This window comes from Grampus griseus (genome assembly GCF_964374135.1).
Source record: "Grampus griseus genome assembly, chromosome: 1".
Lineage (NCBI taxonomy): Eukaryota > Metazoa > Chordata > Mammalia > Artiodactyla > Delphinidae > Grampus > Grampus griseus.
Genome location: NC_139017.1, coordinates 149,763,480 through 149,787,016, shown reverse-complemented (window position 1 = coordinate 149,787,016; position 23,537 = coordinate 149,763,480). Strand labels below are relative to the sequence as shown.

The window sequence follows — 23,537 nt, the reverse complement described above, 5'->3', positions numbered from 1 at the left end:
CCAAGATAATCATGGCACGTGTCTAGAGCATGCCTGACACAGAGTGGGTGCTCAATCAATGTTGACTGTAATTACTCATGTGCTAATGTATTCACCATACATTCACTGAGCGCCCACGGGGTGCCGGGCGCTCCACCTGCCTGGCAGACCTTAATGCACCACAGCTACGGCTCCCAGCACGCGCTGTAAGTCTAGGGGGTGGGGGCGGTCATCCTGTGAATTTAACCTCTGTCGCCCTGCAGTTGGGAAAACTAGAGGAGAGGGCACAGAAGAGGGAGAGGAGGCAGAGCAGAGGAGAGGAGGACAGAAAGCAAGGGGAGGGCAAGGGGGACAGGAGGAGAAGGGGGAGGCGGGAGTTGGCAATTCATTTACCTTCTTCGGCTTCCAGCTCCTCCAGCACCCCCGTCTCTTGGCACTTTTTGCTGTGGGCCTTCGACTTCATATGCTTAGTCAGATTCCCTGGAAAGGAATGAGAACAGACTCAGGTTCGGCTGGAGGGCAGGGGCCCAGGGCGGCGCCTGGCTGGCAGGTGCTGGGACGTCGCTCCGCCCAGGTGCTCAGGTGGGATGCGCAGCCACAGACCCCGTGCAGGATGGCACTGAGGAGCTGGGGGAGGGTGCGTGAGGGGTGTGAGGGGACAAAGGGTAGAATGAAGAAGTGAGATGCTGATTAAAAAGACAAACAAAAAAGAAATTAAAAGACAAGTCACGTGCAATAAGTTTTTCCTGCCTTTAACTCTGGGCCCAGGAGCTGGTGACACTCATCAAACAGGATTCCCGGCCATTTCAAATACCGGGATGACATCAGGGCTCCCATTAACCCAGCATGGGGGATGGGTACTGAGGATGCCCTCCTGGCTGAGGACACTGTTAGGGCAGCCCACAGGGAAGAATCTTAGGGTTTGGGAAGAGGAACCAGGACAAAGTTACTGTTAGAAATGGAGAGAGGGCAGAAGACGTAGAGAAATCTGCTAGATGCGGACCTGGGGGCCACAAGGCTGGGGCCCAAGTCCTGACTTCCTTAGAGAGTCATGTCCCCTTCCTGGACCTCCAAGGTCACTGCCGTGCAGACACGGCCGGGGGTGGTGGTGCGTGCAGGGAAGGCCGAACTAAGGCTCTGCCCCTCCCCAAGCCTACGAAGCCCTGGGGGTGTGGCTGACTCTGTCCGCAGCGGGTTGAAGAGCAGAGGTGGCCGCTCTGTGGAATGAGGGGAAAGATAGCGACACCAATCCTCCCCCACGTGCGCACAGCACTTCCCAGGCCACAAAGCCCTGTGGGCAGGTATGCTCTATGAAGGCGCAGCAGAGGGCCTCCAGCCGGCCCCAGAAGGACGCAGGCCAGATGCCTCAGGATGCTCCTTTGGGCTCAGCTATCACCTCCAAGCTGGGATGTGCTCACTGTTGCTCTGTAGGTTGCTGAATTTCCATATGGTAGTTCATACAAGAAATTGTCAATTCTTTGAGCCAGGTGCTCTGTCTCACTAATCTTATCAGTTAGCAAGTTTGAGCAGATAGATGGAAGAGGGAAGAATGGACTCCAAGAACAGACACAGAGAGAGAGAGATGGAGGGATGGATGGAGGGATGGATGGATGGATAAGTGGATAAGAGGAAATATGGAGTGATGAACAGGATGAGCGGGAAGGAGCTGGACAGATGGATGGGACACTGGATGAGTAGATAAGCAGATGGATAGACAGATGGAGGATAAAAATAAATGGAAGGATAGATGGAAAATGGATCAATAAACATATGAGAGGATGGAGAATGGGAAAGGAGGAGACATGGGTGAGTGGGAGAATAGCTGGCTGGATGCAGCACACACAAATGCATGGGAGGACAAACAGACAGGAGGATAAAAGAATGGGCAGGTGAATGGAAGGATGGATTGGTGGGAGGGCGAATGGGAGAGGTGGAGGAACAGATGAGAAAATAAATGGGAAGATAAATGGATAGGAAGACAAACTATTCGGATGAGAGGATGGGAGAAATGGATAAACAGGAGGATAGATGGGTGGATAGATGGGTGAATAGGGAGAGAGGGCCCATGGATGAACCGAAGGGTGCTTCTTAATCATTCTGAGAGTTTTAAGGAACCTTAGGGTTTTGCTGAGAGGGTAAAGGGAATCTTAAGCTGAATTGCCTGAGGTGTGCAGGCCTAGGGTGGCAAGGATGGAGAGAAGCTGTTTCTTTCCTCTTTCCTTCCCTTAGTCCTAGTCTGTGACTCCATCCTTCCCAAGTCAGATTTTCTTCCTTTAACTAGACAGAAACCTGGATCTTCTACTCCTGGCCAGATGGAGAGCAGAGCCATAACTTCGAGTCATTCCAGGGCCGGAGGGTCCCCAACATCCCCTGTCCCGCACTGTGGGCCTCTGCCCTCACTGCTGTGAGCAGGCTAAGCCTGAGCAGGACGTCAAGGGGGTGGTCAAGGCATCTGGGGTCTTCCACGGGCCAGAGAAACTGAATATCCTCTGAGGTTCTGAGACCAGCCTGCCATCCCCTGACTATCCCGGACCCCAGGAGACTATGCACACTGCTCATTCTGGCTATGACATTATTGTTGTACCTGTTCGGCCTGGAACGTTCGGGTCTCTACTCAACCAAGTGAGATGATGAGCACACAATGGGTGCGTAATAACCGTGAGCGGGAAATGCTCTTCTCATCCCAGAAGCAAAGTATTGGAAGGAACCTCACAGACCACGTAATCCACGCCCACCAGGCCCAGGGTCTTCCTGCTTCTGTTCTAACTCCCGGCCCTGGCGCTGATGATGCCATTAGACGACATGATCGGGTGACGAGATGCTGTGGGAGGGCTCCCATTCACCAACACGGTGAACCAACCAGTCAAAGCCACACTGCTAGCTAGTGCAGAGTCCCACGTGGGACCAGGTCTCAGGACTCCAGAGACCTTGCGCGCTCCACACTGGCAGAGCAGAACCAGCATGTGTAGGAGGCTGATGGCCTTGGGTTTGAGTCTGGGCTCTTCCACCTGCTAGCTGTGTGCTCCTGGGCAAGTCTCTTAACCTTCTGAGCCCCAGTTTCTGCAACTGTAAAGTAATACCTACCTCTCGGGGACGCTGGGAGGAGCTGATGAGGAAACATGGAGAGTGACAGCAGAGTGTGCCTCGCAGGCAGCAGATGCCCACCACGTGGAACCTCCTTCCTTCCCACACTGTGTGCGCCCCCCCCCCCCCCCACCAAGTAATCGCTCTTTACTGAGCACCCGGGGGACTCTGCCACAGTCACGGGGGTGAGGAGGAGAGAGATGCTGAGATGATGCTCATGTTGTTGCTGGCTTTACCAGTCAGGCTGGGCTTAGGAACCACCAGGAGAAGGCACCGGGCAGGCCCTGGACGCCAGCTTCTCCTCTGCCCCTGCCCTTGGAGGCTGCAGGGAGGAGGTGGGAGTCTGGGTGGCTGCCCAGATAGGCCATGGGGTTACAGGACCGGATGCGCAGCCCCGAGTGTTATCCGGCGCCCTCTTTGGTTTCCCTTCCGTGGGCCTACCTCCCCCTCTGTGAATTGAGGGAGGTGCACCAAATGACCTCAGGTGCCTTTCTTTGGCCTGGACACCATTTCCTTGTCAAGGGTCAAAGCCTGGGCTTGCCAAGCAGAGTTCACAGCTTCTCACCGTCGTCCCAGCTCCCCACCAAAACCCCGACAATCCTGGAATGAAGGAGGAAAGGCAAGTGGATGGAAAATGATGGGTGTCTGGAACAGAGGCGGACCCTCCACTGAGGGCATCAGCCGGTGACCCTGCCCCATTCAGCTTTGGGCTTTGACCAACCACCCTCCCTCGGTCCCTGAGGCCTGCCCCAAGCTGCCAGCTCTGTCCCGAGGCGATCGGTGCAACGGCCTGTACCCAGCACAGCCACTCTGCTGGCCTCTGGGAACCTTCTGAGAAGATGACGTGGGACCCCAGACCCCCGCAGGGACATCCCAGTGGGCCTTTCCTGGCCGCACCCACCGAGACAACCCCTTGCTAGCGCCCAGGGGCCGGAGCTGCTGCCACGATGTCTAACACAGAGACGGAGACACAGACAGGCAGACGGAGACAGACAGGAAGGGCTCCCGGGCTGGGTGCAGCCAGGTGGTGGTGACGGAGGGCCCTGAGGACCACCTGACCCAGCCTCATCTCTCATGCAGCCTGGCTGGGCCCGAGCCCAAGGGTGAGGGGAGGGAGGAGATGGAAGCAGCTGTATGGAGGCAGCAGCCCTGAGAGGAGGGGACCTTTGGCATCTGGGCTGGTGGCTGAAGGGTCCATGACTCCAGGGAGAAACAGGAGTGTCAGTATCCTGCGGCTTCCCTCGCTCCCTGCCTTGTTCAGAGAGAGCCAAGAGGGAGCTGGTTCTGCATCCACCTGCCACCACCCTTACTGGCCCCCCTCTAAGTCCCAGAGGTTGACGTTCCAGGATTTCGGATGCGCTCACTGCTCAGGCTCTGGAAGGTGTCATCTTCCAGAAGCCTCTAGGAGCATTTGCAGAGGGCTCAGCCCTCCCCCCATCACAGGCTGAGAGCAAACCCTCTTGGGCGGGGCCTTCAGGGCTCCACCCCAGGCTCCACCCCCAGGGCACTCAGAGGGCCTGCAGACCCTCCCCTCAGGTTAGGAGCTCTGGACCCTCCAGGGCCGTGTGCTGGCTCAGAGGGACGGGGGGGGGGGGGGGGGGGGGGGGGGGAGGCGGGACGGCAGATAGCTCGGCATGTGGCTTCCAATGCAGGAATCTCCTGGAAAAGGGGTGTTCCTGCCAGGGACCCAGGCCTCTCTCAGACCTGACAGAAAAAGACCAGGCCTTTCCTCTCAACAAAGCCAGAGGGAATTGAAGAGGGATTGCTCTGGGAGACTGCTCTGGCTGGGAACTCAGCCCCGTGGGGCTTTCCAGTCTCACGTGGCAGGATGACGGTTCTCCACGGTGGCAGGCAGCTCTTCATGGCCCTGGCGTGAGGCACTCTCAGGGCCAGGCTCTCCATGCTGAGAACAGAATGGTGTGGTCCCCTGGGCACGCCCTGGGAATAGGGCCAGCAGCTGTGATCCACTCTGGACGCCACCTGGTTGGCCACCTGATTTTGCCACTCCTTCCAGACAAGGGGGCAACTGCTCACAGAGAGGACGGTGGCAGGGGTGATGCCCAGGAGGCAGGGGTCCTGGCTTATAGTTACAGCTCCAGCTTTAACAGTCGTTTCTGTTTTGAGGGACCCATTTTCTGCGCCGTCAAGTGGGGCTTGGACAAAAAGGTTTTTGGTGTTCAGAGTCAAAGGCCGTTATTTGAACTGTTGAGGGATTATTCCCATCTCTCTCCATCATAAAGTCCCAACTGGCCGCCTAAGGCCAGAGAAAGCGGGGTTGTAGGGGGCGTGTGTGGGACAGAGCGCACGACCAGGACTGAGGCATGCTAGGTGAGCTGTCCTGGACACAGCAGGGCTCCAGGCCTACCAGTTCTCTCTGAATGCCCTTTGGAATGCTGCTGACGAGACACCAAGAAAGAAGAGGGTCAGGGCGAGGAAGGAGGATGCTCACCTCTATGCAAACCAAAACCTTGGTGGGAAAGTTTGAGCTCCAGTTGAGAATGATGGTGAGAGGACAATGGAGGGCAGCCTAACGGGGTCAGGAGACCAGAGATGGGCACCCGGTCAGAGAGGGGGCCACGAGCGAGGGGATGAGATAAACTGCCCCCTGACCTAGCACCAAGAGAACGGAAGGGACCAGCAAGAGGAGGGGGAAGTAAGGAAGGCTCAAAGACCCGGAGGGGCCCTCCTCAGAGCCACTGCCCACTGCTCTTTCTGGGAGCAGCTTTGCCAACAAAAGGAAGGTCAACAGGCGTCAAAGCTCTCCAGTTCCAGCTACTGAAAAACCACGTGGCTCTGGTGGGGGCTGGTGTGGAGGCCCCCAACTTGCCCAAAGGAGAAGGCAGGACCCTCGTGCCCAACCCTGAGCCAGGAAACTGCGAAGCACGAGAGGCTGAAGCCACCAGGGGCTCGAGAGCCCCAGGCTTCCCTCTGAGGCACCTCAGTCTGCTCAGCTACTAGGAAGGAAGAAGCGGGTTGCGATGCCTTTCCTGCCTGCCCTGCGGGAGCAGCCGATGGAAGGAGCAGAGACGAGCTCGGTCCGCGTCTCGTGGACACAGCCTCACTGGTCCACACCTGGGTCCTGGGTGGCTGCAGTGGCCCTGGCCACCTCCATCACCCATCACAGCGCTCTGGTTGCGTACCCTCACCGGCCAGTCTTCCTTCCTTTCACAGAGCCTGAGCTGACCCTGCTGTGCAGTGTCGGGGGCAGGAATGACAGGGCTGCCGTTCGGGGGTTCGGGGAGAGCCCGGCCCTGTGTCAAGAGGTGCAGAGAAGCTGGACGGGGCAGGAACGTGGTCTGAGTGGTGAGGCGGGGTGGAGGCAGGGGCAAAGTGTGGCATGAGAGGTGACCATGAGAGTGTGTTAAGTGGCTCGGGGTGGAAAGGATTTCCAAACTCAAGAGCGGCAGTGACCAGTGTGGATGCTGGAGCTCATCGGGTCGGTGGATAACGGGCTAAGGAGACATGCAGAAGGAAGGGGTGATGAGATCAAATACAAAACCAGGAACTGTGTGCGAGAGTGCCACCGCCTGGCCGTGGTGGGAATCGCACGGGTGGAGGGTGGAGGGGCCGGCGTGGGATCCAAAAGCACGGGCAGGGCAGCCGAGGGGTGCCACTGCCCAGTCTGGAGGCGGCTGCTCTGTCACTGGGGAGCCCAGGAATCGGGGGTGCCCAGGCCCCAGGCAGAGAGGTCCGGACCCCGGGCTCTGTGCTGGGGCTCCCAGAGGGGAGCTCCCTGCAGCGGGCAGGGCCAGTGCCCCGCTGACCGTCTCTTACCTTTGGTTTTAAAAGCAAAGTGACAGTGCTTGCACACATAGGGCCGGACGTCAGTGTGGGTGCGGATGTGTTTCTTCAGCATGCTGGGCTTCTTGCAGCGAATTCCACACTCCTCACAAACATATTTCCCTCGGCCGCGGCCTCGCACATATACATACTCTTCGTTTGATTTGTACCTATGAGCAACAGGCGTCATGGTAAAGGAACAAAAAAGTAGGAGAAGAGGCAGGTTCCCACCTCAGAAGATGCGCGCGCTTCCTGGCTGCATCCAGCCCTTAGGGGCATCGGGAGAGGCAGACGCGGAGCAAAGAGAACCACGGGTGGGGGGATCCGCCACGGAGCCCTGCACCTGCCCTGCCCTCACACAGGGAGGCTGCCCCCTTCTCTCCCTCGGAGGCGGCAGACTCTGGTGCTCCCTGCCAGGAGGGAAGCCGCAGGGGCACAGAGGGCCTCTGGTCCAGACCCGGCCCCGGTGCCGGCTTCTGCTCCCAAAGAGCAGCCGCTCTGGGCCACCGTGTAACAGAGTAAAACAGATAACGACCACAGCTCTGGTAGCCGCCATCGACGGAGTGCTCACTCTGTGCTGGGCACGTTGCCCGAATTCAATCACAGTCTCCACGAAGAGCCCTTAAGAGCCTGAGGCTCCCACAGCCAGAAACGGACAGAACTTGAGCTGAACCTGCCCGCCCCAAAGCCTGTGCGTACCCCACGAGGGGCGACACGCGCTGGAACAGTCTGCTAGGAGGCCACCCAGACACGCGTGTGAGGGGAGGGACGAGGGCTTCATCATTTCCCAGTCCTCAGACTGGAAACCAGGGGCCCTGCACTCTCTCCCCCGTCTCATCTCCAGCCGAGCCAGAGCTCTCAGGACCCAGATTCCAGCCACCTGGCCTCTCACATGGCCTCCAGGGATCACTTGGGGTCATAGCGGGAAGTGTCAATAGCTTTCAGGAGCCTCCTGGGGCGGCTGGCCCACCCGCTGGGCCTCAGCGCCACTGCGCTCGTGGCCCAGAATCAGAATGTTCTTATTTCCACTCGGAAGGAACCCACGAGTCTCACAGGCTCACTTGATACCCTACTTGTCGAAATGCCACGCTGGCCTAATGCTGTGGATGTGTGAGTGTCTCGATGGGGACATGGAAGGCTGCGACGGGGTCCAGGGAGGGGATCCTGGCATATCCAGGAGAAGAGCTTTCTGACTCACGAGGCCTGGGGATCTGAAGGCGCGGGTGCCTTGGGGGAGGTGTGGTCTCTTGGCCTGCAGGAGGCCTGCCTGTGCCCACACTCACCCCGCACATCAGGCCCTGGCCAGGAGTTGGCACCCAAACTCGGGGGTGGGGTGGTGCAGAGAGGCAGGAAGGGGTTTGGGGGGAGGTGAGGACGTGACAGCGGCTGGGACTCAGTCCTGCTCCACTGGGGCCATCAGCTTACAGCTGAGAGGATGCCACAAGGATGGGCTTGCAGGAGGGAACTCTGAGGGAGGGAGCTGGCAGGCAGCGGCACAGCTATCACCAACACACATACACACACACTCACACACACACCACCTCCCCACTCTCACACACAAACACATGCACTCACACTCACACACTGACACACACACTGGCACACTCACCCCACCCACACAGTGACACACACTCTCTCTCTCACACACACACACGCGTGTGCCCACACACTCACGCACGGACTGCTCTCCAAGAGCACAAGTGGATCGCCTCAGCTTTGGCCAACCGGTGCCTCTCAAGTTGTCTAAAACCACCGTTTCTTCCTATTACGGGTCCCGATGGGCCAGTTTTAGGCACCCAGTCCTCAGGCTGGGGGCCAACTCTTGCCCTGATCCAGGACAAAGCACCGTCTTGCTTTCAAGGGGAGGCGTGGAAGGCCATGGGGGGCTAAGGGGAGAGGGACTCATTTTGCTCTTAGGGAGACCACCCTGGGGGCAGGCAGGGGGTGTCTCGCCTCCCCATGCCAGCAGTTCACCCTCACGCAGCACGCCCCCCAGACCTCAGCCAGCTACCTGGGTTTTAATTCCTAGGTCCCTTTGTGTCCCGGGGACCCAGTCTGAGCTGGGGTGCCCTTTTCCCATCTGGAGAAGAAAGAAGCGAGGATGGCTTGGTTTCCCCTTGGCACTGGACACCAACCTCCACCTGGCTCTGCTTGGCGGGTCCGTGACAGCCCCCCACTTCCAAGGATGATGGCGCTGTCGGGGTCCCCCTTCCTTCACCCCCTCCTACCCAGGCCCACAGCCGCCCTGACTTGTACCACATGTGGGATTCCCCCTGTGCTCAAGCCAATTCAGAAGAAGGCATTAGGGTCCGTCTACCTTGGCTGTTCTCAGCCCCTTCGTTCTCCTTCCACAGCGAGCTTAAACCACCTGCGGTCGTCTGAATGGAGACACACACACACACAGAGAAAGGACTCGCTTGACCCTCTGTGGGTGGTGCCCTGACTTGGCGGTGGGGTGGGGAGGCATGTATGTAACCCCAGATACCACTCTGTCACACTCCACAACCTGCACAACCTGCTGGGTAGCACAAAGGAGGAGCCTGGGCTGGAAGGGGCCAGAGAGGATGCTGAGAGACGGAGGCGGGAAGGGAGGACCCCAGGCAGGGACCCCAGAAGCAAAGGCACGGGTGCTAAGAGGCCTGGAGTGTTTGGTGGGCAGGACAGGCTGGGTCACCGTCGGCCTTGAATGCCATGCTAAGAAGCTGAGACTTGATCAAAGTTTTATTAAAGATAAACAAAGTCTAAAGAGAAGATGCTTCCTTGGCACCATGGGGAATGGTCTGGAAGAAGAGAGGCTTAGAATCTGGGTACAAGGCACATGTTCTAGGACAGAGATTCAAGTCCTTCTGGACGTAGAATCTACAGGCCTTGGTGGCCACCTGGATGACGCAGGGGCCACCATGAAGGAGTAACAAAGATCGAAAGTTTTCAGCTTGGCCAGCTCAGGTGGTACCATCCGCGGGCTTAGAGAGAAGCGATACGGGACCCTTGTCCTTAACGGCTGAGTGTGAGTTAAGGAAATGTCCAGTACACAGCTGGAAATCCATGGGACTCAGGATGGGACACGTAGATCGGCGCTGAGGCCCAGCGGGTGGGCCAGCCGCCCCAGGAGGCTCCTGAAAGCTATTGACACTTCCCGCTATGACCCCAAGTGATCCCTGGAGGCCGCGTGAGAGGCCAGGTGGCTGGAATCTGGGTCCTGAGAGCTTCCGGCTCGGCTGGAGATGGGACGGGGGAGAGAGTGCAGGGCCCCTGGTTTCCAGTCTGAGGACTGGGAAATGATGAAGCCCTCGTCCCTCCCCTCACACGCGTGTCTGGGTGGCCTCCTAGCAGACTGTTTTAGCGCATGTCACCCCTTGTGGGGGATGGACGGGCTTTGGGGCAGGTAGGTTGAGATCAAGAGAGTATGAGAACAGGAAGAGGGCAATGAGAGGGCCCAGGAGGCACCCAAATGTAAGGGCGGGGGAAAGATGGCACTAAAAGCCACCCCAAGCAGAGATCTCCTGGTAGAGAACCAGGAGAGAATGTGATTTGGGAGCCAGAGAAAAGAGGTTAGAGGAAGAGGCGGCCAGGAGGGTCCAGGTTGTGGCTATCTGGAGGAGGGTGGCCACTGCGGGTCTTGAGACTTGAAGAGAGCAGTCCTGGTTGGCCAGCCTGGAGCCTGTTGACTTCTCTGCTCCTTGAAGGCCACTGGGGTTGTACAGCTTTGTGGTTCCCAAAGGGCCAAGTCCAGGGACAGGTATGGGGCAGCTGTCCACTGTGAGCTGGACCGTCAGCTTCCCAGCTCACGGTCAGCCCCTCCAGCCTGTGCAAGGCCCCTCTCTATGAGGTCCCACCCTCTCCCCAGCAGCTTCAGGTCTCCGCCTTCGGACACATCTCACCAACACGGACGCAAGCTCAATTCTCTTGGTACAAACCAACCCCAAAGTTCCCCGGACCTCAGCCCACTCCAGCGACCGCTCCGTCTGCTTCCCTTCTCAGCCCGAGTCTGGAAGGGGCCGTCACGCTGGCAGAGTCATGCCTCCTCACTGCCCCAGCCCAGCTTCCCTGCTGACTGTTCTTGCCAACAACACAGGGTGCTAAATCCAAGTGGCAGAGGTGTTATTGCCCTGTTGCTCGCCCTCTGGAGACACCTGTTGGCTTGGTGACCGGGTCTCTTCTGCAAGTTCCTTCTTTGACCCCCGCCTCCCATGCTGGTGTTCCCCAGGCACCAACCTGCACTCTTCTCCCCGCACACCTTCCCCCAGGTGAGCTTCCCCGCACACGCCTGACTTTCCACCTGGATGCTGATGGCTCCCGTCTCTCTCTCCAGCTCTGACCCCTCTGCTCTGCATCCAACTGCCCCCTCGGCATCTCCCTGGTGGTCTTTAGGCACCTCACAGCCCACGTGCCCTGAACCATGTTTCCACGTCCCCCCACCTGTACTACCGCCTCCTGGGTCCCCGTGTCAGTAATCGGCATGCGCATCCCATGGTGGCCAGGCCAGCGTCCCTGGTGCCTCTACTTCCTTCAGTCTTCATTGTCACTCCATCACCACAGCCCGTCAATGCCGCGTCCCACATATGCTCCAGGGAGGCCCACCTCCTTGCCACCACTAGCCCAGGCCACCATCCCCTCTCCTAACCCGCAGCATCCTTTCCTCACAAAACATCCAGAGGGGGCTCTCCCCAAATACACTCCTCCCAGCCCAGGGCCCACCATCCAATGCTCCTCCCACCGCTCTCAGGATAAAGCCCCGCCCCTCACTCAACGGGCGCAGAAGGCCCCGGGCACCAGCTGGCCCAGCTCTTCTCTTACCTGCACTTCCCCATCAACAACACTGAACATCATCCCGTGCCTCCCAGTCCCTTTCCTCTGGCCTTCGCCCTCCCCCCCGCCTGCTACTGACCAGCTCCTCTTTCCTTCAGGGCTTTGCCGAAAGGCCCCTTCCTTCGGAGCCCTCTCCCACACCCCTGGGCCTGGGGGTCCCGCCACTCCTCCTTCACGGTGCCTGTCAAGCTGTGTGTACTGTGTGGCCTCTCACAGCGTAGTCCCCATGAACCCCATGCGGAGGGCACCTCTGCCTCATTCACTAGAGCATCCCCAGGGCCTAGCTCAGTGCCTGGTACCCAGCAAGTGCTCGGTCCTCATCGCTGCACAGAGGAAAGCCAAGCCAAAGCCTTCTTTCCTCGCGTCTGCTAGAGACTCTCAGCGGAGACGCTCCCACTCCAAGAGTCCCTGAGCACAAGTTCAGCCTGACACCGTGGGCTCCCCATGGACGCGGCACACAGCCAGTGCCCCCGTAACCATGGTGGACTGGCTAGCTGGACACTCCCCACTCTCTGGTAGGAACCACTGCGCTAGAAGTCAGAAGGTAGAAGTCAGCATGAGACCTGGGTCTGAGTTCTGGCTCCTGTGTGAACTTGCTGGGTGACCTTGGGTAAGTCATTTCCCCTCCCTTGGGAATAGTCAAACTTTGCCCTGAGATACACCAACCACCGCCACATGCCTGACGTCATTCAGTCCTCCCATCAGCCCTTTGCCATTGTCTCCATTTTATAGAAATGTGAACCAAGGCCCAAAGAGTTCAAGTGACATGGCCAAGATCACACCATCAGCGATCTTTCCACTTATCCCCGTCCCCGCACCGACGCTGCACGGATGCTTTTAGGTGATGCTGACCAAGTTTCCTTAGCACCTTCCTTCATGGAGATTCTCAGGGTCCTGTAACACCACAGACAGATGAGAACGGCATCACTCTCCCTGCAGCCCTTCCTGAAAGGCCACCAGCTCTGGGTGGGACCGAGGGTGTTGACAGCTGCAGAAAAATGCCATGCAAAGAGCCAGGAAAGGAAGCCAGAAAAGCATGGTGGGGACCCCAGGGGCATGGTCCTGTCTCCTAGGTCTGCTGGCCCCCCCACCCTCCACCCAAGGCTGCCCTTTGGAGGCCTGTACCACAGGTTGCCCTTCACCCGGTGAAGAAGCACCCGCCAAGCCTCCTGCCTGTTCTGAGCCTGCAAGACAGTTCACCGCCTGGGTACAGCTGACTCATGGCTCTTTAAGCCCCACCACCTGCCCGTCTTCTGCTGATCTGACAAGCCAGGGATGTCAGCCAGTCTGGAAAATGCTTGGTTTTGTTCTTAAAAAAAAAAAAAAAGAGCTGTTTCTGTGGATTCCAGAATGTCTTAGTTAAAGGGGCCCTGAGCTTGACTGCCTGAGGTCACGCAGCACCAGGGGTCCTGGACCCTCCCATGGAAGCAGCTTTCTGTTCCACTGCCTTGGGTCAGGAGGTAAGTGAGGCTGCCAGGAGGGGTGTGGAGCTGCCAGAATCTTCTGGATCTCTTTTCATTCTTATGCTGTAGGTCTAAGACTCACGGACTCAAAGGAAAATAAAAAAGAATCTTGCACAACCCCTTAATCAGGAGGGTCTTATTATTTTCATCTAATGGAGAAGGACACAGAAACAGAGAGGTTGTGTGTCTTGCCCAAAGTCACAAGGCAGCTAGAAAGTGGCAAGGCAGGGACTGGAACCCAGGTCTGACCCCAGCGCTCTTATGCGTGACACAGTCTGCCCTCCTGCCTTCAGCCGCGTCTCTTCCAATCCTGCAACTGGAGATGCTGAGCTGCCTGACTCTCGATCATTCAGCACATGACCCCTTGGGCTGTGGCTCTAGACTCTTGGCAGGCATTTCTGAAACCTGAAGCTTCCACCCAGCACTTGGGAACTCAGAGCACAGCTCCCAAAGGAGGTGACACATCCTCTGCTCCAGATTCCAAAAGAGGGGATGCGGTGGAAATTAAATGGCATTTCAGGCAAGATGATGGGTGAGTTGTTGTTCTTGGACTCAGCATATGACGAAGACTCAGCGATGAAGCTGCTCTATGAGGTAGTGAGCTCCCCATCGCTAGTGCTGGGAGGCCCTAGAGCAGGAGGGAATGAGTGGTTATGGCAGCTCACTGATAGAGGCAGCTTTCAGCGTATTAGCCTGTTTGCTCCTGTAACAATGCTGTAAAATGCATATATTTATCCTTCAAATATTCCATATTTATCCAAAAAATATAAATAGATATATTCATTCCTGACCAAATGGAGGCTCAGGACACTAGATGGGAGGGTGGGGTGAGCTGGCCACATGACTGTGCAAAACAGAGGAGGTATAAGGAGGGGGGAGGGGTCGGGATTAAAGTGAGCTGGAAGGCAGCGCACAGTCCCTCGCTAAAGGAACAGTGGACACACCTTTCCAGCCAAGTGTTGTATGAGGCTGTCAGATCTTCCAGGTTTTCAAGAAAACCACAAATCCAGATTTTTTAGAAAACTAATAATATTAGCGTACACTTATATAGCTCTTACTGTGTGCCAACCAGTATTTTAAATGCTTTGCATACCTTTCCTCATTTAAACCACAAGGCAGCCCCCTGATGCAGGGACTCTAATCATCCCAATGTACACATAAGAAAATGGAGTCACAGAGAGGTTAAGTAACCTGCCAAAGGTCACACAGCCGGTAAGTTAACAGAGTCAGAATTTGAAACCAGGTCACGTGTTACAAAGTTACCAGGTGCTTAATTGCTATTAAATTCTAAGACTTAAAATCTCCTCTTTTGGGACTTTCCTGGTGGTCCAGTGGTTAAGAATCCGCCTCTCAATGCAGGGGGACGTCGGTTCGATCCCTGATTGGGGAACTAAGATCCCGCATGCCGCAGGACAACTAAGCCCACGCGCTGCAACGAAGAGCCCACAAGCTGCAACAAAAATCCCGCATGCCGCAACTAAGATCTGACGCAGCCAAAAATAAATAAATAAATATATATTAAAAAAATCTCCTCTTTTAAAAACACAGTTTAAGGCAAATAAAACACGAGAGGCAGAAATAGCCCAGAGCTAAACTTCTGGCTCAAAGAGATTTCCCCAAGGTCATGCGGCCAGTAGATGCCTGTCTGACCTTCAAACCCATGACTTCTCTTTCCACCAAGCTTCATTTTTCTCTTAAATGAGGGGATAAACTCAATGACCTCCGAGTGACCTTCCTCATCTGAGCTCCTAGGAGGCTGTTCTGCATGTATATTATTGACGTTTTCATAGATCAATATTTTATCATAAAACTGTCACCTCTTCTCCAAATTTGGATATTTTAAAGTCTTGTCAAATGTCTGTTTTTATTATGATCTTGTGGCCGAATATGCCTTCCCCCAGGGGCACACAGCTCGGATATAATCTTGCGAAGCGAGAGGAAGACGCGGCCAGCAACGTCCACACTGTTGCTCGGAGGCCCACTTTTGCGGGCAGCCTGTGTCCCATGAAGGGAGGCTCAGGGTCGGCTCCTGGCGGTCACTGGCCCCCAGGAGGTCCGGCCCCAGCGAGCCCACCAGCTTGTCTGCAGTGACGCGCTGCTCTCCGGGTGAAGCTCAAAAAGGAAGGGATGTCTGTGGGAAGAGGAGCAAGTGCCAGTTGGCACTGAGCTGTGTATTTGCTAAAAATATTCAGTTGCCAAGAGGTCGGGAACACACCCCTTGGTGACAAATGTACTGGGGAGGCTGAGCTGTGGGTCATGGGGGAAGTTCACGCCAGGTTCTGGGCACATCCCAGACTCTCGTTTTGTCAGGGTTCTGCAGAAATCGTATCACATCACTACATCCGGGATGGAGGGCATTTAATGTGCTGTCCAGGGACAGGCCTGCTGTGCCCGGAATTCCACGGCACATATGTAACACAAGCACGGGCTCAGAGCCCACCAGCGGAGGGTCTATTTTAAGCAGTATTCTTTGTATTTACTCAACAATACTTACTAAGACCTGGTCTGAGCCTGGCCCAGAAACGCAAAGCTAAATAAGACTCTGACCTCAGTCTTGAGTGTGAATAACAGCTACTTAAAGGACTGTAAAACAAAGAGGTAGAATCCATAACCCAGACAACGTACCAAGTGCCATGGAGGATCAGAGGAGGACCAGCAGGGTGGGCCTTAGGTGGCTTTTGCAGAAGAAATGCTTTTCATCCCGGTCTTTCCGGGTGAGTCGGGTCTGACTGGTGAGACTCCTGCTTTGGGAGCCCCCGTCTGGTGCAGGGTGGAGGATGGTGTGGGCTGACAGGCCTGGAAGCTGGGGAGTGGTGTTGTAGTTGTCTAGAGCCCCAGCCGCGGCAGAGGCAAGGGCGGGCGGAAAGAGGACACAGATTTGAGAAGTTGGGGCTGTCTGACAGGGGCTGGAGGGGAGAGCTAGTCAGGAGCCTTCTTTTACAGCTTCCAGGACTCCCACCACGGAGGCCAGCCTTCGTCCATTCTGCAGGTTTGCGTGTGTGCCATCTGGGCCCTTTCCTCGCTTTTCCTGGTGTGAGTTTTCATTCTAGGGGGTCATCAGCAATCGGCATCAGCTACCCGGAAGACAGTAGCTCAGGGGTCTTGATGCCCAGCACCGGTCTAAGGAGAGGAGGTGACTTTTATTCTAAAGCAATGGATACTATAAAGCTGAGACGCTATGCAGTGCATGACCAAGTGCAGAAGCCCAAGAACCACCGAGCAGGCAGCCAACCTGCGCTGAAGCCAGCTCAGGTCCGAAGAATGTAGCCAAGGCCCCGTTTCCGACCAGACGGCGAGATTAGGGAGGGAGACAGGATGCCAGAAGCTGGGTCTGTCGTGTTCAGAGAAATGAAACTACCGAGGAGGAGTGGACTTCTTAAAGGTGCCCATTACGTGGGGGTGCCCCAGCTTTCAGCAGGCCCTGACCTGCAGGGTCTAGAACAATGACTTTCACAGTGTGCTCAGGATTCATGGCGGGGGAGACCAAGCAGCAGGGTCAAGCCCTCACCTGCCCCACCACACTGCGCTGCTTTGCAGAATAGGCATCTATGTACACCAAACTTCGTAAAAAAGAGTTCTGTGAATTTAAAATCAATTTGAAATTACTGTTAAAGCACAACCATGCTCGGAAGGACCTTAAAACCTCTGACTTCCTGGGTGGGAGGGGCCTCGTGCATCCTCTGATGTGGTCATTCTCAGGGCAGCCCATCCACACCCCACCATGGGCGCAGCTACCTCTGGCACCTGGGGTCCCTCGGTGTCCCAGGCAGCACCTTCCGCCTCTGGGCAGCTCTCCCCCTAATAAGCTAGAGTTGCTGACCTTCTGTAGTCTGAGCTCTGTTTAGTGCAACCCCTCTTTGCACACGACAGTGCCCCAAGGATGCTGTTCTACCCAAGATCTCTCTGCTCCAGGCCTCCGACAGGCACACTCATGATGGATTCCAGATTCCTCCCCAGACTTTCCCAACCTCTCCAGGTTGTCCCTCTTAAGATGGGAAGGCCCAGAGCACCCAGAGACTGCTCCCCCCACCCCCTGCACCCACTGTGGCTGGAGCCAGCCCGGCCTGATGCAGGACTATGGTCAGCTAGTTTCCCAGCTTCACTTCCTTGTTCCCCAGACAGGAAACAGGCCCAGAATGGGGAAGTGACCAGATCCTGGAGATTGAATGCATGTCTTATTCTTTACTAAAAAAACACTAAAAAGAAAGTCAGCCAGGGTCAGAGGTGTTTCTTTTGTCATGGAAAAAGAAACAGCTAGTATTTGTGGAGTGTTTACTCTGTGGTAGGCGTGTGTTACAGGAATTATACTGTGGAAGCCTTGGCATGATTCTATATGGCAAGTAGCAAGAATGGAGGCTGGCTTAGAGAAACCTCAGGGGCTGGCGCAAAAGCCTGGCCTGTGTCTTGTGGGCAGAGGGGGATGGGGAAGGTGTTCAGTTACAGCCCTGCTCTGGAAGCAGCCCTCTGGGGCTGCGTGCAACAGCAGCTCGAGGGGACCCTGACTGAGGCCATCTGGTAGCAGCTGATGAAATACGTGTAGACACTGGGTGCCTGATCAATGCCTGTGGGCCAATGGCTATGAGCTGCTGTGTCACCACACCCTGGGAAACCTCAGTGTTTCCTCGATGCTCAGAGATTCATATGCCTTGAGAAGCAAATAAGATGAGAAAAGGCCGTGAACTGTATTAAATTCCCATAATAAATGCAAGGTATCATTTCTGTGCTGGGGAATACTTGTGAGGTAATGACCGTGGCAAGGCTGTCCCAAACATCTGAAGGCACTGGGGTAGCTGCTGCGAGGCACGTCAGACCCCTTCTCAAGAAGGGGCTGGCTGGCATCACTGGCTGCTTCAACCTGCAGAACACACAAGTGGGCTGTGTGTTCAGGCCTCAGACTCACAGACTCGAATCTTATGGGAAGAGGAAAGAGAGGCCATTCTAATTGTCCCATGATGGCAGGCACCTTCTTGGCCCTTGCTCTGAGGAGATCTGCTCCCCACCAGCTGGGAGCAGAAGAGAAACCGGGCTCATGGAAAATCTGCCCACAGATACCTTAGGTCACAGGTGCAACCACTGCCAGCCTCCTGGGAGGTAGCTCAGTCCACAAGCAGAACCAAGATAGGGAGGAAGATCTGGGCTCATTTTCAAAAAGAATTTTCCAACCCCAGAGCAACAAACTTGGAACAAAGCAAGCTTGAGCGGTAGTGAGCTCCCGACCATGGACAGTGTGCAAGCACAGACTAAATGACCTCTAAGATTTGGGGCAAAATATCAATAGAGTCCTATGCTGGGAGGGAGGCTGGACTTGAGGTAAATAGGTCTAGCTGGAATCTAAATGGACACAGCACAGTCACTGAGCTGGAAATCAGTACGATAAAGGATCAGGGCCCAATAAAGAAAACGCAGGGGTCATGAAAGCCTCAGTGAAGTTAACCGAACTGTCAGATTTATATCAGGATGATAGAGGTGCAAGACGGGGAGCAGCTTTAGAAGAAATTCCAAGTTTAAGAATAAAGGGATTTGGTTATTTGCACTTGAAAAACAGGAAACAAGACTTCCCAGGGAGGGCTGGTAGACTGGACCATATGAGCTTTATGTCTACAGACAGCCTTTCACCAACCCCTCACCTTAAGTGACTGACCAAAGCTGCAGCCAACTTAGCGTCCTCACCACTGGAATGTGGGGTTGAGGTCACGGCACAGACACAAGCAGGAATGGTCCACGGACGACGTGAGCTCCTGCCGACCGATCATATCTCACCTCCCCTTCAGTTAAAAGCTTTCTATGCTTTGGACAGTTCTTAGTATGACAGAAGGGCTGGATACTTTGCACAGAGGGAGACAGGGTGAGAGGCACGGCTGTTGAAAGCTTCCGGAGCGCGTACGTTGAGATCAGACTGTTGCCACTGCTGGCTGGGTTAGCCTTCAGAAACGCCATGTCTATGAAGCCTTGTCAGAGATTAGCAGATGTGCTGACCACTTAGCAGAGAACACTTCATCTGTTCCCAGCGCAGTGAACCAGACATGACCAGGCGCCGGACGTGAGAAAGCAAACCCAGGGTGCGAAAATGAGGTGCTGGTCACCAGGGACATGGCCCTTTTGGAATCATCTGATGTACAGGGCAAGCAGAAGTTTCTGAACCTCCTTGAAGACATTTTTCATGGACTGGGAACTACACCTCACACAGTGGGCCATCTCCTGTGTGGCCTTTGTCACGCTCTGCTCTCCTCAGTCCCCTTACAGCCTTCACCTCTGGGAGCCGGTTTCCTCGTTTCTGTTAATTCCAGTGCTCACCCTGGGGCTGCAAGTCTCAAAAGATTACAGCTTCTGACACAGTCTCAGAAGGGTCTTCTTTATGGTCTGCCTGAGTGTGAAGCAACACTCTCATTGGTCAGAGCTCCATGTCACCTTTATGATCAGGCCTCTGGTCTGACAGAGTTGCCCATGATGCCTTTGCCTCTGGCTACTGGACTTGACACTATTGCTCAGCCCTTTTCTGCACTGGACAGAGCAGCAGTGATAATAATACAAACCAAACATCTGTGATCCTTCAGCACTTACTGGACATCTTCCAAATTATAGGACTTCATTTATCCCTTACTAGAAATCGGTGAGGTGGGTAATGGCATTCCTCTTTTTCAGATGAGGACACGGAGGCTCAGAGAGGTAAAGTAACTTGCCCGAGGTCACACAGCCAGTGAGCACCAATCTCTCAAGGCTCCTTTTTGGATTACACACCCTTCTGGCTCTTCTGGCGTTAGAAGATGCTGCTGACGGGAGGAAGGTTCTCCAGCACATGGAGAGATAGTGGGAGAGGGGAGAGGACGCTTCCCCCTGCCAACTCCGTCCTACACCACGGGCCCTGGGGAAGCACCACCATCATCACCATCTGTATCCATAAGCATTCACTGGGGTCCACTCAGGGCCTGGCCACGGGCACATGGAGGGGTAAGAACAGGGTTCAGCTGGGGTTTGCCCCGCAGGTGGCTGAGAGTCAGAGGATGCAGAAAGCAGGGTCCCCAGTTAGTGGCAGGGGGCTGTGAAGGAAAGAACACAGGATTTGGAGCCACAGAGGTCTGGGTTTGAATCCCTGCTCTGTTTCTCACTACCTGAGCGACCATGGTCAAGTTCCTTCGTTTCTCTGAGCCTCCACCCCTCATCTGGAGAATGGGTGTGTGTGTGTGTATACATATAAGTGCTATTCAGCAGGGGATGACGAGCATTAGAAATTCTATTTGTGAAGTGCTTAGTGCTGAGTTCTGTACCTGGGGCACAGCAGGCCCTCAACAGACAACGGCTGCTGTTACTACAAAGGAGGGTAGGGTAGGTTGGTGGAAGGGTAGGGGCAGCAGGGCGAGGGGACTGCCAGGTGGGACAGGGCTCCATCTAGGAGGCCATGTGCTGCATCTCAATCAGTGGTCACCAGAGGTCAGTAAGTTGCCTGAGGTCCCCCCTCAAACGTACACAGGCGTGGACAGTAGAGCCAGGACTACGAAGGCCAGAGTCTGCTGCCCCCAACCTGGGTCCGGGCCTGATGGTTCTGGGTGTGAGCTCCTCACAAAGGACCACTCCATCCCCACGCACCTCCCTGCAGCAGGCCCGGTACCAGTAGAGAACTGAGTCAGCACACCGTGTCTCCAGAAAGCCCGAGGGACGCTCTCCAGCAGCGCCGGCCCTGTCTGGCTGCAGCATCGCTTACAACCGCTATCTACAGCACGTGAAGGGCCTTTCAGAGCAACCGTCGGCAAGAAGGCAACCCCGTGGCTAGAATGAAGTTCAGACGAGATGCAGAATCAGCTCGGAGCCGCTGAATGAGAACAGAGCCTGCTGAGGCTTCCTGCAGATCTCCTCGGTGTTTGCTGAGAGTGGAGGCAGATGCCGCACGTGTCCTCCAGCTTCACAACAGCCTGGGAGGCGGAGACAGCTGCCTCTGCTCCAGAGACGGAGAAACTGAGCCCAGAGACGCACAGAGACTTGCTCTCAGCCACGCAGCTAGTCAGTGGCACCACAGCAAGCCACAGATCGCGGTGATCGGCCCACCGCCTACCTTGAAAAATTTACACGTGGTAAACGGTACACGCTTTGTATGAAATGGATTTCCCCTGCCTGTGGGCTCTAACGTTGGCCATCAGGGGAAACATCCATTTGTCTGAACCAAACGGAAAATAATAAATGTCAAGATGAGGTGAGATAACAGGTCCGGGGGCTTCGGAAGGGGAGGCGATGTCTGGCAGGCAGTGGCAGGGTGGGGAAAGGTCTGGGAGACTCCGTGGAATGGGGACATTTGACCTGGGCTCTAAGGACAGTCCACCGTGGGGATCTGGAGCTGGAGAGGAGGAGAGGTCCCTCCAGGTGGAGGTCACAGCAAGAGCAGAGGAGCCTGGGATGTACAGAGGGTCGGGCTGGGGCCGAGAGAGGAGCCTAGGGAGACAGTCTGGGGCGTAATCAACCACAGCGTGCTTTGGAAGGACCTGGGGAGCTAGTAAGAGCTCTTTCTGAGCCGGCTTTAAGGCCAAATGTCTAGTGGAGTTATAGGAATACCAGGCTTTGGGGATTTCAAAATAGCCCCAAATGCGTGGAGTGTTTACAATTTATAGTTATTTTCATTTGTGCATTCCCACTTTCCCTTTGAAAAACATGAGATGAATGATATAGCTTCTTTTATTTGATGGAAAAGGGACAGTGGTCCTTCCCCATCCCCCAGTGACACCTGTGACCCCATCCCAGGCCCCTTCCCAGCCTACCCATCTGTCTCGTCCTCTCAGGCCGCCCCCCACTCACTGCCACTCCCTTCCCCCTCCAGCCTCAGCCTCACCAGCATCCTGGTCCTCCAGCCTTGGGCCAGTTCGTCCATCTGGAACAATCTTCCCACCCCCGCCTTCTGCCTTTGTTAACTGCACCTCGTCCTCAGGCTCAGCTCACCGCTATGTCCTCAGAGGTGTTTCCTGAGCACTGCCCAGCCCTCCTGGTCAATGGACACAGGCGCAAAGCCAGCCAGGAGGTGCAGGAGCGCAGTTGCGGGACTCGCCAAGCTGCCGTTTTTGAGCGTTCAGTCCCCAGAACAGCCCCTGGCTGTGTCATCAGTACTCTCCCCACTTTGCAGACGAGAAAGGGAGGCCCAGAAGGGCTGAACAACCTGCTCCAGGTCACATACCCAGCAGTGATGGCGCAAGGACTCAACCCAGGTGGCCCAGCCCCAGAGGCCACGCTCCTGACCCCACCCATCCCTGCCTCTGTCCTGCCCCGCCGGCTTCCTTCCAGGCATGCCAGGCTCCATCTCCAGACACATGCTGGTTCCAAACGCTGGGGTGGTGCGTTCGAGGCCGTCTTCTCATTTAGTCCTCACCTCAACCCCAGGAGGTGGCACTGCTCCCATCACCCTCCAGGTCAGGAGCAGCTGCACAGGTGGGCTAACAGTCTGCCCCACATCACACAGCATGTTAGGGCAGAGCCAGGGCGGCTCCCAGGTCTGTCAGACTCCAGACGCAGTGGTCTTCCCTGAGACCATAGAAGACAGCCCAGGCCGGCGTGCCCAGCCTTCTTCCCGGTTATCGCCACACCTGACCCCCAGGAAGTGAGCTTCCCGTGAACTGCATAAAGGCCTGCGGTGATGGTCCTCAGAGTCATGTTTCAAAACCCACACCAGGGACCCACATCGCGGGCCTTCCAGGAGTCTGAGCTCAGAGACAGGCTTGCCTGAGCAGAAGCCTGAGCTTCCTGCCCCAGCGAAGCTTCACCCCAAGGGCTCACAGTCACAAAATCTCAGGTGCACGTGCAGGGTACAAATTCCTAACAGACATTAAAATAAAACATGACAAATGTAACAAGGAGCATTTGTCCAGGTGCCGCCTGAAATCGACCTGACGGTTTGCATCACAGCCTGCAGGAGGCTCTCACCTGGGTAAGCAGGTGCACGATCACCTGGTATGAAGTGGGCCAGGGAGGATGGAAGCCAAAGGCCCAGGAGTCCAAGGAGGGGACAAGACACGTGAGGGATTCGTGCAAGGACGGAAGCAACCTTCCCAGCATGATATGGGCGCGATCACCCTGATTCCTCGCGAGCAGAGGGATAGCACCCAGGCCCGGGCAGCAGGCGGGGTGCTGAGAGGGTGCCCGGCCCCACGGTGGACGGTCAGGGTGCGTGCAGAGCCTGCTGAAAACCAGACCGCCTCCTCACTCCATCCTTCGGGGACCAGGTGCTTGACCCTCATCCGGGCATCTCATGGCTGTACTAGGTAGACAAGTGAGGAGGCCGGGCTCCTGCCAGGGCTGGCCCGACATCTGGGGGAGCCCAGCTGGCTACTTTCAGTGAGTTGTCCCTGCTGGGAGGGCCCTTCCAGGCACACTGAGCAGAGGAGGCCCAAGGAAGAGGGTGAAGGGTGAGGGCGCTTCGTGGGGATCTGAGCCAGCACAATGGATGCC

General features: G+C 56.0%; 1 protein-coding gene across 2 annotated transcripts in view; it reads right to left on the bottom strand.

Annotated features, from left to right (window-relative positions):
* The window catches only part of HIVEP3 (HIVEP zinc finger 3), a gene marked incomplete at both ends in the record, with an annotated part of 56,007 nt that overhangs the window by 6,688 nt on the left and 25,782 nt on the right, over positions 1 to 23,537 (bottom strand). For both annotated transcript variants that reach the window (XM_082666116.1, XM_082666117.1), the window contains 2 exons: positions 373 to 459; positions 6,838 to 7,013. In XM_082666116.1, the coding sequence (XP_082522242.1) occupies positions 373 to 459; positions 6,838 to 7,013 (263 nt within the window). The remainder of the gene's footprint in view (positions 1 to 372; positions 460 to 6,837; positions 7,014 to 23,537) is intronic.